The sequence below is a fragment of the Calidris pugnax genome, unplaced genomic scaffold, assembly GCF_001431845.1.
Source record: "Calidris pugnax isolate Ruff unplaced genomic scaffold, ASM143184v1 scaffold252, whole genome shotgun sequence".
Taxonomy (NCBI): domain Eukaryota; kingdom Metazoa; phylum Chordata; class Aves; order Charadriiformes; family Scolopacidae; genus Calidris; species Calidris pugnax.
Window position 1 is genome coordinate 4,726,188 of NW_015091118.1, and position 16,483 is coordinate 4,742,670.

The 16,483-nt window shown below is 36.2% G+C and overlaps 1 protein-coding gene across 1 annotated transcript in view; it reads left to right on the forward strand.

The window, feature by feature from the left end:
• The window catches only part of CCDC67 (coiled-coil domain containing 67), a 43,552-nt gene that overhangs the window by 11,586 nt on the left and 15,483 nt on the right, over positions 1 to 16,483 (forward strand). The window contains exons 4-9 of the mRNA XM_014958257.1: positions 1,985 to 2,119; positions 5,257 to 5,370; positions 7,799 to 8,011; positions 11,736 to 11,881; positions 12,507 to 12,612; positions 15,323 to 15,520. Of these exons, the coding sequence (XP_014813743.1) occupies positions 1,985 to 2,119; positions 5,257 to 5,370; positions 7,799 to 8,011; positions 11,736 to 11,881; positions 12,507 to 12,612; positions 15,323 to 15,520 (912 nt within the window). The remainder of the gene's footprint in view (positions 1 to 1,984; positions 2,120 to 5,256; positions 5,371 to 7,798; positions 8,012 to 11,735; positions 11,882 to 12,506; positions 12,613 to 15,322; positions 15,521 to 16,483) is intronic.

The window sequence follows — 16,483 nt, forward strand, 5'->3', positions numbered from 1 at the left end:
TAACTTTTAGAAATCTAATCTTAGATGAATTGTACCCCAGAACTCATGAAAATGCTTCACCTTTTTTATTTTTTCCATTTGTACAACATGGAAATAGAACAACTTAGATCTTATTTTTAAAGAAAATATAGAGCATTAAATTGAAAGATTCTTGGGTTTTATCTACTTTCTGGTCATAATAACATCCGGTCTATAATCTGTCTGAAATATCCTACTTTCGTAAAATAAAACTAATATTCAAAGTAAATTTTCTCATTTTGGCCATTCTGTTCCCTTCTAGACTGATTTGCTGAAGTGTTGGATCCTGTGTCTCCTGGCCTTTTTAGCAAGAACACTGTAATACCTGTCTTCATCTGAGTTTACTCTTCCAGGCAGTTCATGTACGCCATAATATATTCAAGAGCAAAACTCCTGTTATTTTCTTCCAAAAGCAATGAGTTCAGTGTTGTTTGAGCCTGGATACTCTGACCCATTTTAAATATTTTATCTTAACTGTGTTTTCTGGCAAGGTCAATTTAAAATATAAGCAGCTTCTCTGCAAGACTTTTGAGTTTGTTTTAAAGGTGATATCTCAGCTCTGTAAGTCCATGTTATAGGATTTCTATTCAAGAATTCCAAGTTTGTCAAATCTATCCCTGGACCTCCCAATTTCATGAAACTTTCTAGTCTAGGTCATCTCTCTCTGGTCATCTTTTCAGTTCTTTCTTGCTGTTCCATATTATGAGTTCCCAAAATCATCTCAAACATCTCTAGGAAGCTTCCAGATTCTCTGACTTCAGTTTCTGTTCTGTATCTTTTCTGGACTTCTGGACTTCCTTTTTCATCTTTGCTATCTGCACAGACCTCAGTTGCTCATTCCAGGTTGGCTCAATAGGGTTCCATTCCATTTCCAGTTTATTCCTTGGAATTAATTTCTTTTCCAGACAGTAGTTCACTTGAGCAGTTAACAAAAATATGAGATTTTATAGATTTTGTTTGGCTAAACGAAGAACTTTATGTTAGATTCAGAATTTTTCAAGTCATATATACTGGAATTTAAAGGAACAGAAAAAACAAGAGACATGATCAGTGTTCATAGTTGTAAGCTTCTTTTCTACTCAACTTTCCTTTCAAAGTTCTTTCACTCGGCTTCTCTCAAGACCATATTTTTAGTGTTTCCTTTGCCGATATCCTTGGGTTTTTGGTGTTTTTTTTTCCCAAACCAGGTGTACGTATCTCTACCAGACAATGTCACTTTGCTGTATCAGGCTGGTTAATGGCCACTAGTCCCTTTGCTTGTGCAGTACAGTGAAATGTTGATCAGACCAGCCATTTTTCGGAAGAGGCTGGTACCTTCTGAGGAGGCTGGTACCTTCTGTAGAGGCTGGTACTTCTACTGATACCTTCCCTTTTCTGCCTCTGATTCCTTTGCCTCTGACCATGCTTTCATGGTAAGCTCAAGAGGCAGAACTGTATTTAGTGTCTAATTCTCACAGACATTCTTTGGTACTTAATGATTCCAGAAGAATGCAATCATCACACACTTAACATTTCAACAATTTTTGTGACCAAAAAGAAACGTGCAAGTTTAAAATATGTTAATGATAATCCTTCATTCCGGCTGGTGAAGCACCCTTTAAAAATGTCAACACAAGATGGCAGTAAACAAGTATGGAACGTTTCATGTAAATATTGTAGGGGAAACGACTCTGTGGTAAGAGTGCCATAAAGAATCATAGAATAGTTTGGGTTGGAAGGGACTTTTAAAGATCATCTAGTCACTTCAGCAAAATTAAGTAGCTGTCAAAGGAACCAGTTTGAACAGTTAACATTTATAGGAGTTTAGTCTTGTTTATCTCTAATAAGTTATCTTTATTAATTGGTTCTTTCTTACATCGATTAAATATTTAAAATGCTGAAGCTGCAGTTGGTGATTCTAGTTTACGGGAAGCTTTGTCCATATCTTTGATAGATTCTGCATGTTCAACTCTGCTTTCATTTTTAGTTTTCAAAGTTGACACACAGTTATGAAAAGCTACAGTCACATCAGTTAAAACAAAAAAAGGTTGAAAGTAGAGAAGAATGTGCAGAAAGCCTAGAGACACCATCTGAACTGAACAATTTATACAGGAATCTGGAGGTAAGAATACTTTGTTATTATATTCTAATTTTAGTATGTTTTTAGAACTAATTTGTGGTTTACAGTTGTAAACGTTAATTTCCTGATAATTCTACAAAAATTATATCATTTTCTTGCTCTGGCAAGAAAAGGTGCATAGTTTAATATTCAGGTTTTGTTCTTTTATGCAAGTTTTATCAGAGTTTTCAGTAGTTCTATGAGTTAATATAGATAATTTTCTTCATAACTATAACTATAAATAAATTTAACTTTTTTCCTGATTTATATGGGTATGGATATTTATATTTATATGGATAATATATTCTCTTGAGGCATGAGACCTTTTGCGTACGCAGGATACTGTCACATAATACCTACCATTAATTCAAGTTTTATAGACCTCAGGACAACTTTCACCACATAAGGCTAGATAGAAAAAGGATTTAGGACTGGAAAACTGCTTGTTACACACATATCTTGTCAGCAGCCTTGTGCCTGAGGCAATCTGTGACCTCGTGCCTCGTTTCCCTAGGAAACGCATTAGTAAAGGATTCATCACTTAAAAATACATTCCACAGAATCCAGCATACTGAGCAGGGGACTAGACAGTATGAGATGCTGAGGACAGGATTCCTCATATTCCCTATCCCTCTGGGGGCAGATTGGATTTTAGCTGACATTCTTGGATACAGGGAGATACTAAGTTCTGATCATAGAATCATAGAATGGTTTGGGTTGGGAGGGACCATAAAGATCATCAAGTTCCAAACCTCTTGCCATCGGCAGGGACACCTCCCACTAGATGAGGTTGCTCAAAGCCCCAGCCCCATCATAATTCCTGGCCTTTACTTCTCAGAGTTAGGAGTTACTTTATGATCCGTGGAATAATCAAATATTTATCAGGGCCAACAGGAGAGTCAGCCAGCACAGAGAATTGACATATCAAGAGTGTGCCTCCAAATGGTGGTTTCTCCCCAAATACTCTTCTGGCTACGTTCACTGGTGCAGAAACTGATATATCCAGTCTCATTTCTTATAACTGAGTGATGTAATCTCTATGATAATTTTTGCTTCTTCTTTCTCACCCAATAAATTTGCTGGTATCCTGTGCAAAGTAAAACAGCTTCAAAAGGAAGAATTCCAGAACCTGTTGAAAAATAACATTTGTTTGTTAGGTAAAAAATTAACATGGAAAGATTCTGGTTCAGATTCTGCCTGCAGAGATTATCAAACTGTCTTCCACATGTGGGGAGAACAGTCTAACCACTAGTTTGAGGAAGCATAAGAGGATCACAAAAATAATTTACATTTTTCCCTTGCCATCCTTTGTAAAGAGCATGATAAAGTAGTGTGTGCTTCAAGCATTTACTAACCTGGGTCCTGTAGGGAAAGTCAGCAGAGGAATACCAGTTGAAAGTCTGCGCGTGTTGCCTAGATGCTAAGCCTTGTGAAGATGTACAGGCTTATGATGTAGATTTATGTAGATTTATGATATAGATTATTTAGAGACTCTGGGAACTTTACAATCAAAAATTTGAGAACAAATAGATTTTAAATACTTTAATACTTAAGCTGCAATTAAGCAGGGGTTTAAGATCTTTTTGCACTTGCCTATCTTCTGTGTTATTCTATAAGATATAGGAATAAATTCTGTGACCTTCAGGTGACTATACCTACAAAACAGGACACATCCTAGACGTGCATTAGCTCTACATAATGTTACTGTCTCTTCACAAGGAAGAGTCCTCATCATCAGAGAAGCTACTGTGCTTTGGATGGCAGCATAGCTGCCAACATTTGCTGCTACAAGAATAATAAATGGGTTATACATCTATCCTTGACTAAATATATCACTACTGTGAAACTGTCTGATCCAGCTAATTTGAGAATGACCTTATTCAAGATTAAAATGTGAAAATAATGTAACACAAGAATAATTTGATTAATTATGCAGTATGGAAAATGAGTGCTTGGAATATATTCAGCAAATTCTAGTATTCAGGAAATAATGACTGTGTTGAAAATCTACTGAGCTCAGCAGTGCTTTAGTAAGGCCTTGAACCTGCAGTCTTCATTAAGTAGTCTGAAGCTCCATTTGTATCACATTTTGTAAAATGGGAAGATGTTTATTGGTTTAAAATGGCAAAGCAGATATTACCAAAGCTATAACAGAGACGATTTGTATTAATAATCTATGTTGGAAGGCATTCAATTTTGTTTCAGTAGCAAATAAAATCTTATTTTTTTAAATATGGGGTATACACCAGTTTAGGTAATTATAAAAAAGCATATGTCCTTTTGGAAACATTTCCATTGTGAAAAAGGAAGATCTCATAACAGTTTATACGTATTATATTTTTCACTGTATAAAAGAGTATACTGTTATTTTGCTAATCCTTCAAACTAAAGAGCAACAGCTCTAGTAACTGGAGTTCTACTTATTTTGTAGGATACTGCCTTTAAAGTCTAGTTGTGAACATAAAAGATCTAGTAAGATTTAAGACCAACTTCAAGTACACTATGAATAGGAATAGAAGTGCAACTACAAAAATAGTATTAGATAAATCTGATATAATAGAATTTGCTTAACAAGTTTTTGTTTAAACTAGGTGACCTCAGAACCAGAAGCAGCAATTGTAAAGACAGCAAGAAGTAAAATTTATCCATAGTAGCTGCTGTCCCATTTGTTAAAAAAAAAAAAAAAGCAAGCACTCAAAACATTTGCCTGAATATTAAGAATTTGATTCTCTGCTGAGTACTCTACTTGACACTGATACAGCTTTAAAGTCACAGGAACTGCCCTCCAAATCGACGGGTGTAATAATCTAGTCATAATCTTAAAATCTGCAGCAATGGAAGTGATCTAAAATATTTTATCATTTATATTCAATGATTATGTTTACTACTGTTTTTCTTCAGATGAACAGCCATTACGACTGGATTTTGTCTGGTGGGGATGACTGAATGGCTGGTTTATATCATTGGTCTTTTTTTCGTCTTCTGAAAATTGTGGAAAGACTATTTATTAATTTAAAAACTAGATTTTTCTTAGAACTATGCAAATTACAAAGTTATTTAGATTAAATAAGAGTTATTTTAAAATAAAAACTTAAAAGTTATTTCCCTGTGTTTACTAGCCTTGTTTTGCTGTCTTTCAGGAATTTAAGGCAAAATTAAGAGAATGGGATGAGAAGGGGACAATCTGCCAAAATTATCTTGTTTATTTAGACGCTCAACAAAAATCATTGTCCAAGAAATGTAATTTATTTCAGGTAAAATTCCCACCTTCCTACTTTAGGGACACATGGAGCTGTTAGCTCAGCTAGTTATTTTAACTTAATTTTTAAAATCTGAACACCTCTGAATTTACAGTGAATCTGACAATAAATGGATATATTGGTAGTGAATGCATTGCTTTAGGTAAGGCAGGCCCATACTGAAAGAACTAATGATACACAGTTATTTTAATTTAATTTTTCTCATGAAAATGATAAAATTAGTATCATGATGAAAATGACAATATTTCTGATTTTAAAATACCTGCAAAAAGTGATGCATGTTCCTTTTTACTTTTTTAAGTATACTGTTGAGATAGTTTTATATTGTATGCTATGCTTTTATGCTTCACTAATAGGCAATTAATTGTGATGACAAGTTATTGAAAAATATCTTACCAAGTAATAAGTACATGCCATTACTATGTTGATTTAAATATAAAGTTCCCTCAAATCTAACATAGCCTTCATTTTTTTGAAGATCATAAATACACATTAATGTTATTTATGCAGAAAAATGAATTTCTACATGCTGCTCCAAAATCGAACTTGTTGTTTATTGGATCACTTAACCCTTTTTTTATCATATTTTTCAGTTTCAAGTTACAATTCAGTCCTTGGTTGACTTTGTGATTCTTTTTTACTAACCGATTTGCTATTGATCCAGCATATTTTTGTTTTTTTAATTCCTTCCAATTCAGAACACAAAAGATTTAATGATTTAATGATGTCTTGATGACCTATCCTGCTCTAAAAAAAAATTAGAAAATAACTTACAAGTTAACTGGGCCACAAGACAGCTTGAAAATTAAGTAAGGGGAAGCCAATTACGGTGCTAACTGGTAAATCCCCTTTTCCACTGTTACTAATCTCACTGGATCTTAATCTAGTGAAATGCTTTCTTAGCAATTCCTATGAGACTCTTTACCGATATCCAGAGTTTCCAAGGGTGACAGTTAAGTTTTGGGGTTTGGGTTTGCAACTATTGAAATTCTATACAAATGTGTTTAAAAAAACAAGGTTTTTGACTAGACAAAACTACTGACTGATGCATGTTGATTATATAGTTAGACAAGTCAAAATAGAGTACTCAAGGTGATCATCCACATTTTTATGTGGAGGCTTACATTGTTGCCATCAGTGAACTTTCTTTGAAGACAATTTTCTTCAAGACTGTGCCATACCACCAACTGGCTTGTTAAACAGAAATCTGAAGAACTGTTAGCCCTTAATGGTATCAAAAATCTTTGTTTGGTCCTGGGTCTTTGGCTCAATTCCTTTTGTGAGGTCTTTGATTTGCAGCTGGAGTCATGCATCATATTTTTCACAGGATGCTTTGACATTATGATATGCCAGACTACATAACTTAGATGTCAGGGGGACCTTAATTTATTATCTATAGAAATGTAACATACCTGCAAATTTCTTTTGGCTTTTTAGTTGATACCAGTGGTCAGTTCTACTTAGGTGTTCACCCAACATAAATTATGGGAACATAGTCAATGACATCAAAAGCTGTCTAACGCATGCCTTTTTGCAGTCCTTATCCATGAAATATGATATCTGTAACTCTATGTATTGTTTATATACATTTTCTTGCTCAACTTGATCTCTGTGCATGAAATATGGTTTCCAGCTTATAGTTTGTTGTCATTTTTCAGAAAATTCTCAGTCTTCTGAAAGATTATTGCTGCTTGTTAATCTCCCAGTAGAGGGACGCATGTGGATAATTTTTTAAACAGCAAAACCAGTTACCATAGTAATTATGCTTCTTCACGATGCCTGTGAATTCACAAATACTGGCGATACTGATTTTCTGAAGTATTGGATTTAGGATTTTAATTAGTACAAGAAACTGCGCGGACAGTGGGACTCGGCAGGATGTGCAATTGATTCTTCCCCAAGTTTAAGGATAATGATATCAAAGAAATACAGTTACTGTAGTAACTGAGCTGTTTATACATGAACTCTGTAACACTGTTCCTCCAGTCAAAGGTTAATATCTATCCCGAGGCGCGCACACACACAACTCCTACTGAGTTCAGTGAATCACAGAGGAACATTTCCCTCAAATTATTTTTTATAGGTAACTGCTTTGAGTAGGTCATCATAATCACCTTTTTCACATTTGGGGCTAATTAACATCGAGTGCTAGAGAAACACACAGCAGAGGAGAAAAATCCTTGAAAAAATTCTGTGCCCTTGAAAGTTTCTGAGGCATTTTTCTTACTGAGGCCAAAGAACTTCAGACTAAAACAAGGAAGTATCCTTTAGAGAAAGCAATGCAAACTGTTCCAAGCAAATACTTTTCTAAGCAAATACTGGTGAAATAGAAATAGCTTTATGATTTTAGTAGTAATGGTTTGGTCCTAACAAATTACATATAATTTTTGAATTTCATTTAAAGGATTTTCTTGTTTTATAGAAGCAGACCCCGAATTATCAATTCCAAATAAGCAATAAGAAACAGAACCTAGAAGAGGTAATTACCTATGAACAGCCCCAAAGTGAAAAGGAAGAGTTGATTATTGAAAAGTTAAAGGCAACTGTGAATGAAATAGCAATAAACAAGAATAAACTAGAAGAGGAAAATCTGAAACTCCGGGAGGATCTAAAAATGTACCAAAACCAGTGCCAGGTAGTAATAGTTTTTCTTTTTCATGATGACTGTGGAATTAATGTTGGAGAATTAATTACTGAGGAGTATACTTTAAAAAGTTGTGCTGAGATGCCTGTATAAAAGATCCTTACATTAGGTATATTCTTTGCAGGAACACAGAATGAGCTGTGAACAGTTCAATTTGTTGAGTAACACTTGAAGAGAAAGCAGAAATACATTTGATGTGGAGTAGTGTATGTTATTCTTGTCTGTTTATCTAGGGGTTTATAACTTTCCCATATCTGTAGCATCTACAGGAATTTAGCCTAGTTCACTTGGTTCCTTGAATATAAATGACTTCGATGACATCTCTTTATCTGATTTACACCTTGTTGCAGACTGTGCCATATAGCTAGTAAATAAGTGTATGAAAAAGTGTACTGTATACTTTATTATTGAGAGAAGATTTTGCAGTCAATGAATTTTTAAGTTGCCAGCCATGTGAAGAGCCATCAGTTGTTACCTTATCCCTAGTTTACCGTTTTTCAACATAGCACTGAACTGTGAAGACACCCATTTGGGACACTTTTTTGGATCATGATATATGAGTTCTGACAAGATTAAGACAATAGAAGACCTTTACAGCATTTTTTATTAGCTATGCTTGAAACAGATCAGGAATGAGATTCTTGTTGCTCTTTTTTTTTGTGGTAACATATATAAATTATGCTTTTGCTTATTTATTTAAGCACTTCAAGGTTCAGTAATGTATTGAGTGGCCTATAGTAACTTCAACTCTTTCTGGAAAAAAATAATCCATTTCTGTTTATAGACAACCTTGCAGAGTTATAATTTCATATGCAATATACTTTATAGGAATTAACATATATATGGTGGAGGTTAATTTCAGGTGGTGTCAGAACTGCCAAGTTTAGCGCGTGCGATGTTTATACATGTCATTTGCACATGAGCTCACAGAATGCTGTGCCTGTATACAGGCTGTGGGTATGAAAGGAAAAACCTCAGTTTTGGCGCCTGCTAAAGGGCTGCCATCACAAGCAGTGGGACTAGAATAGGGAGTGAAACAGATCATGGCAGTTGGAGCAGGTGGATAGATGCTCTACCATGGAGAGAGTAGATGTCATTCTGCTGGGGCCTTTAGGAAAATCTTCAAAGGAGACGCCTTTTGGAATCATGTCAATAGAATACAGGAGCTGTAGGAAGCACTGAAGACATTTTAAGTAGAAGTGGAGGTAGATGTACATAACATCACCAGCTAAAGGGCAGGAAGTTGCAGAACAGCTGTGCTGGTGGCGTGGAATACCCCTGGGTTAGTTAGAAGGGCCACATTTGCAAATAAATGCAGGAGGGAAACACTGATGTAAAGTCGATGTATGGTGAAAATGTGTAGCTCAGAGAAAGTATTCTTCAGGAATGTCTGTATGAGAAAGAAGGAAGTGCAAGGCCTGTTGTGAGCCAGGAGGAGTAAGAGGTTTGTGTGAAGGAGTGCTGGGTGGAGGGTGGGAATGGGTGGAGCTGTTGTGGGTAAAGGAGGGAGGAGTAAATGGGAATCTTGGTGGGGAGAAGGCTGATGGCAATGGCAGCAAATCTTCTATGCCTATGACCATTTCCCATCTGCTTCTAAATGTTTTTCTCATGCTATTAATTAGCAAGGAAACAGGGATAAAGTGAAACGTATGGAAGACCAGTTTGTTGGATGTAAAGAAAATATGAACATTAGAAGATCCAAGCTGGGACTGCAGACTATTTCTCTACCTTATGAATGGTCAGACAAACTTAATTGCAGTCATATATGAGAGGCAGCCTGAAAACATCATGCAGGAGGCTTGGTTCTTGGAAGTCTGCATTAAGTCAGCTGCTGGACGCTAATTTACATAGAAGTAGACCATATAATTATATTTAAAAGGTTGAACAGCTTTGACTAGAAGTAAAACAGGAGCTGATCAGGAACTTTTTGACAACAAAACTTCCTTTTGGTATCAAACACAGCAAGCTAGTTGAAGCAAGACTTTTCACAGAAGAAAATTGGTAAATTTTTAACCTTGAAAAAGATTTTTTAAAGTTTTTTATTACCTATTTTCTAAACAAAACCTAAAGTTTTCTAGTTCAAAATTAATTTTCATTTTGGTGTTTTAATTAGATGCAATAGATATTTCCTAAAATAATAAGTGGTACATCTCTAAATTATTTTTTTGAAGTGATGTGTGAAGCTCTTGACCTGAAGTTCTGTTTCAATTATTATTGTGACTGCTGCTGTGGCTGCTGTTGCTCATGCTGTTATTATAATTCACAGAAGAAAATACAATTTATGTAAATATGTACGATGACTGCAGCCTGCCACAGACGATATGAGTTTCACTATGCAATTGTGCAGCATTCAGTCCCCTTATCTACCCCAGAATGAAATAAGAGAGGTAACCCTCCCCCAAATCCACATATTATAAAATAATTGTGGATATTTCTTGAATGTTGAAATCACAAAGATGATCACAAGCAAGTCTTGCAGACAATTTTAAGAATTCATTAAGCTTTATTTCACTTGAATATGCCCTGACTTGCATTTCTGAGTTTAAAAAAGCGCTCTCAGCCTTAATTTAACAAAGGATAAGATGAATGAATCTGTATATGCAGTCCCTATAAAAAACGGAAAAGCGCTTCATATCTGTCTTCGGCAGCCCTTTCAGCCAGAGGAAAACCACAGGCTTCTTGGAAGGAAGGTCATTCTCATATGAGGCTCTAAGGGAAATAGACCTTTGAAGTTCCTTGCATGCGGTGTCATTTCTGGATTCCAGTTGTCTTTTGAAAGTTTAAAGGCTTTATTTTTGCTTTTAAATATGGAAACTATATTAAAATAAAATGAAGAAGTGATGAAAAATGCTGCTGTTTTTAGTGCAGTAGTTTTAAAGGCAAAGGATCAACACCCTTGGAAATTTTTTTTTATCTGCTTTTGGATCTTGGGTGAGAGGAAATAAGTATTCTCTGGGTATTATTATTGTAAGAATTTTATTAATATTGCTAATTTTGTTATTTGTTGCTTAGATGTCCAAGTTATTATCTTGGGTATGGTTTTGGTATAAAATAGAGACAAGATTTTTGGAGTCCCTAAGAAAAATCCTTTTGTGATTGCTTTAAATTTTGTAATGCTCATTTAAATAAGCAATTAGCTCCGTGTAGATAGAACTATTTTTGAACATGATTGAGCACACACCTTATCTAAGTACTTAAATCTACACGTATCTGCTCCAAGCTTCCAGGCAATGGTTAGTGAAGACATGCACCTAATCCTGACTTTCTATAGCCTTGTAGTTTTCAAGCTTATAAATTTGGAAATGTTGTTAAGAAAACAGAAAATGCAAGTTACTTATGGCACTAATTCCTGCATGTGAAGCATGTTCTAGGGTAAAGAACCTGCTGAAACAAGCAGACTATGTATCATTTTAGATGCATTTAGTACAATAAAGAACTTCTGAATGATACTTCCTATGATAGTTTCAGAGACAGATGCATTGGAACATTGCAAGAGCTAAAGAATATTCAGCATCATATTTTTTAGATGACATTTCTGGAGAAAGGAACTGACATGAAAGCAATGCCTTTTTCAGAAATGAAACTCAATATAAAAGCATGAATGTACTTTTACACAAATTATCCAGGTATCAAAAATTATGTGTTAAAATGCAGCATCTTGAGCTACTACTGTCTCATTTTATTTAACTATTTATGTATTTGCTTGTTTATTTAGAACATGGAGGCAGACTTTTCAGAAATGAGAAATGAGCTGCAGTCACGGGATGCTCGCTGGAGAAGGATACAACTGGAATGCCAACAGTTGCATACAGAATTATTGAAAATCAGAGACTATAAAGATATGCAGGAAAGTCAAATACAGTATGTATGTTGAAGACAATATTTAAATCAACAAGTACTTCTGAGCTAATAACTTTTCTTACAGTTGATTTAAATTAAGTCTGTTTAAAAGGATACTCTGGATTCAAATGTTAGATTCTAAACAATTTTGGAATAAACGTTTTCATTAGCAATTATATATGACAAGATTGCAGGCATTAGATGCAGGCTCTGTTAAAAGGCTTTAATGCTGCCTAGATCTTTAAAAATCAATGAATTTCATTTATTTCTATTTATATATTTACAGCGCCTTTCATTTTCTCGGCATCAAAACACTTTGGAAATATTGCGATTAAAATTCTCCCTAAGGTCCTTGGAGTAAAATGTTCATCTTCTTATGGTTTATCTAATCTACCATAGCTATTTGAGATTATATGAAATACTAATCTACAAGACATTTCAGGATTCTTTCTGCAGGCGCTTGCGTTGACCTTAGTCTCTAGATATCTTCCAAGATCGAACCTGGTGTAGGTCAAATCTTTTCATTGTTTTTTTTTTCTGTCAGTGAGCAGGTCTTCCACAGCTTTACACTGAGGAGAGGCTACTGTAAGGTAAAGGTTATTGAACTTTCTGCTTTTTTCATGTTTTGTTTATTTCTTATTTAAAGGCATCAATCAGCTTGTGTGCAACTTACTGAACAACTAGAAAATAAAAACGCTGAGTTATTCCTATTGGCACAAAGTCAAGAACACCAACTAGAAGAGCTAAACAAGGTATTTCATATTCTAAAGTATTTCCAGATCTTAAGTGCAATGAGTGATTTTAAAAAGAGAGCTGAGTACTGACCTTGGCTATGTCCATACACAAAAGAGATCAGGCAGATAAATTGTGGCTTCAGGAGAGTATGAAGTTTTCTTATATGAAAATGTTTTCATATATAGTTGCATTTCTGGAGGTAGTTGTATTACCGTACAGCTGACATTCTGACTCTGTGCACTAACACCACAGCCATCTACTTCACTGGAATTATGGAAGAGACTGTGCCTACGCGTACTCAGATAATACCTTGCAAGTCATAAACCCTCCAAGGCTATGAGTAGTTCATAGGCTATAGGAGGTAGGTAGTAGTTTGCAGGTGGTCTCAGATGTAAGATACATCAACAAATCAACTGATACAACTCACTGGGGCAGGTACTCCACAAGGCTGAGCTTAACGAGTCACCTGCTGCACGGTCTAGGGCACTGCTCTTTTGTTAGAACTGTTCATCACGTTGCATTGCACATTTCGGAAGTGCTGCATGGGACCAGCAGTGGCGTGGCACTGTGGGATGGCATATGGCTTGGCAGGCCAAAACACTTTGGAAGTAGAGGATTCTCAGAACTCATCTCACAAGCTTGTCGTGGTTTTGCTGAGTAGCAAATGTAAGCAGGGACTTCTGTAAGACCTTTGACACGATCCACCACAACATCCTCCTTGCCAAACTGGAGGGGTACGGATTTGATGGGTGGACTGTTCAGTGGACAAGGAACTGGCTGGATGGTTGCATCCAGAGGGTGGTACCCAATGGCTCGAAGTCCAGATGGAGAGCAGTGACAAGCGGTGTCCCTCAAAGGTCTGTGCTGGGACCAATACTGTTTAACATTTTTATCAATGATATAGACAGAGGGATTAAAGGCACCGTCAGCAAGTTTGCAGATGACACCAAGCTCTGTGGTCGATACACCAGAGGGATGGGATGTCATCCAGAGGGACCTGGACAGCCTGGAGAGGTGGGCCCAGGTGAACTTCATGAGGTTCAACAAGAACAAGTGCAAGGTTCTGCACCTGGGCTGGAACAATCCTTGCCATCAGTACAGACTAGGGGGTGAGGTATTAGAAAGCATCCATGAGGAAAGGGACTTGGGGGTGCTGGTGGACAAGAAGCTGGACATGAGCAGGCAGTGTGCAGTTGCAGCCCAGAAGGCCAATCACATCCTGGGCTGCATCAAAAGATGCATTGCTAGTAGGTCCAGAGAGGTGATTCTGCCACTTTGCTCTGGTGAGACCTCACCTGGAGTATTGTGTGCAGGTCTGGAACCCTCAGTATAGGAAAGATATGGACCTGATGGAGCAGGTCCAGAGGAGGGCCACTAAAAAGATCAAGGGGTTGGAGCACCTCTGCTATGAGGACAGGCTGAGGGAGCTGGGGTTGTTCAGCCTGGAGAAGAGGAGGCTCTGGGGAGACCTAATAGCAGCCTTCCAGTACCTGAAGGGAGCCTACAGGAAGGCTGGGGAGAGCCTGTTTACAAAGGCCTGTAGGGATAGGACGAGGGGCAATGGCTTTAAGCTGGAGGGGAGCAGATTTAGATTGGAGATGAGGAGAAAGTTCTTTACTGTAGGGGTGGTATAACACAGGAACAGGTTGCCCAGGAAGGTGGTTGAGGCCCCTTCCCTGGAGATATTCAAGGTGAGGCTCAACGAGGCCCTGGGCAACCTGGTCTAGTTGGGGGTGTCCCTGCTGACTGCGGGGGGGTCGAACTAGATGGCCTTTGGAGGTCCCTTCCGGCCTGGACAATTCTATGATTCTATGATTCTAATTGCATGCAGCTGACTTGGATGCAGTGATTTTGGCATGATGGTCATGATCTAGCTCTTAAGTTTTTCGCATCTCCATCTATTTGTTGACAATTCTAGAATTTCTGTGTAGTTTGCATAAATTAAATGAAGTGCCATCTGCTACCGATTGTGCGCAGTACTGCGAGGAATTATTAAAATGGGTTCAAAGGTTGTTGTACTGCCTTTTCTAGTTTTGTTTCTTACATAATACAAAAATCTATCAGTACTAAATTGTTGGTTATAATAGGAGGATTATGAAAACAATCTTTGTGTTGATTCTTTGGAGAACTCTGTACAGGAGATAGTGCAGAAAGTTTGACCTTAAATTTTATCTATAATGGCAGGAAAGATCCTCATAAAGTAATTTACTATATACATTCTTTATTTCTAACAGTTTCTCATTAAAGAGGCTCTAGATTGATTTATTTATATTGCTCCCAAGTTAATTTAGGCCACATTAAACTTATTTTAAACCAGAATTAACTTGGGAGCAATATAAATAAATCATACTTAGGTTTATTGAATGGATATTTCCTTGGATATTCTTTGCCATAAATTCCAATTCTTAAAATTAACATCATTTTTATTACATTCTTTTTAAATGTTAATTTAAATGCCTTGTAATATGTTCTAAAATTGACAAATGCTGTTCTAATACTAAAAAGGCAAATGAAAACACAAGAGAAGGATTGAAAAAAGATGCGAACACAAAGCCGTGTGCACTGACTCATGAAGACATTTTATTATAAAATCTCAAAAGTCTCTGATTTGGTTAGAAGAGTTGGGATCTTGGAAGCAACATCAAAAAAAAGCCACTACTAGGTAGTAAGTGATGCAATCATATTTACTGCACAACCTTTTTTCTTTTTGAAACATATTTGCTACAGATAAGAAACCATCTTTATCGAGAGGAGCAGTCCCATCGCTCTGAGCAGGAAAGAATGAAGACAGAAATCTCTGACCTGACAGAAGAGCTTCATCAGAAGGAGATCACTATAGCAACTATCATGGAGAAAGCTAGTCTTCTGGAAAGACAGTTAAAAATGGAGTTAGAGATAAAAGACAAATTGTTAGCAAAACAACAGGTATGCAAGCAGGCAAAACCAGCCCAGATCGTTTTACTCCACACTATTGATAATGACATACATTATCTGTGAAAGAAGACATTACATTTCTTGCTGTAGCTTCCATCAGCAGTGCTGTAATATCTGTGAAGTATTATTAAAGCAGCCAAATTGATACTGGAACAAGAAAACATCAGTAAATGTCAACTGTACATCAAAATTGCAATTCCTTCTGACCATCAAACTTAGTTATCATTTCAACATGCAAAAGATCTTGAAAACTTTATCATTAGAACCTTTTACTAGAATGTTTCCTAATTTTTCAAGTTTTTTGAATGCTTTTTGAAGAGTGTTACAAATATATTGAGGAAAGTCTGGTAATTTTAAAGCTGAAAACTGTAAGATACCAGTGTTTTAATGGCAAATTTCAGTTTTAAAAAGAAGTATGTTACCTTCATTACTTAGTTTTGTAAACCAAAAGAACCTTCATATTTAGTTTCTGGGTATCTCTGGGTTTTCTGAGAGGGTCCCTGCATATTGAAAATCGTAATTAATGTACGACTTTACTTTTGACAATAGGAAAGTTAGTGTTTGGGAAAATGAGTGATTTCTCCTACTTTGTGGTACTCTTTGCCAGACCATATTTCCTCTCGTGTCACTGAAAGAGGGGATGTCATCACTAGGCTTTATGTCTAGGAGTCCAGTTTCAGTGGCCTGCAAAATCTCTCCCTCTTTGTATCTCATAAATGCCTCTGACCTCCTTTATTTTCCTAAGTGATTACTTCTTTCAAAAAAGTAAATAAAATCAGAGGCATTGCATTTGTATAGCTTTCAGAGACATTTTGAGACTTCTTTCTGCTTTAGTATTGCTGTATTTAAAAAAGAATTATTGCAGTTATTATTATATACATTTATTATTATATACATTATACTATTATTACATATATTTTTATGTATATCTTGTAAAATTGAATTTACATGTAT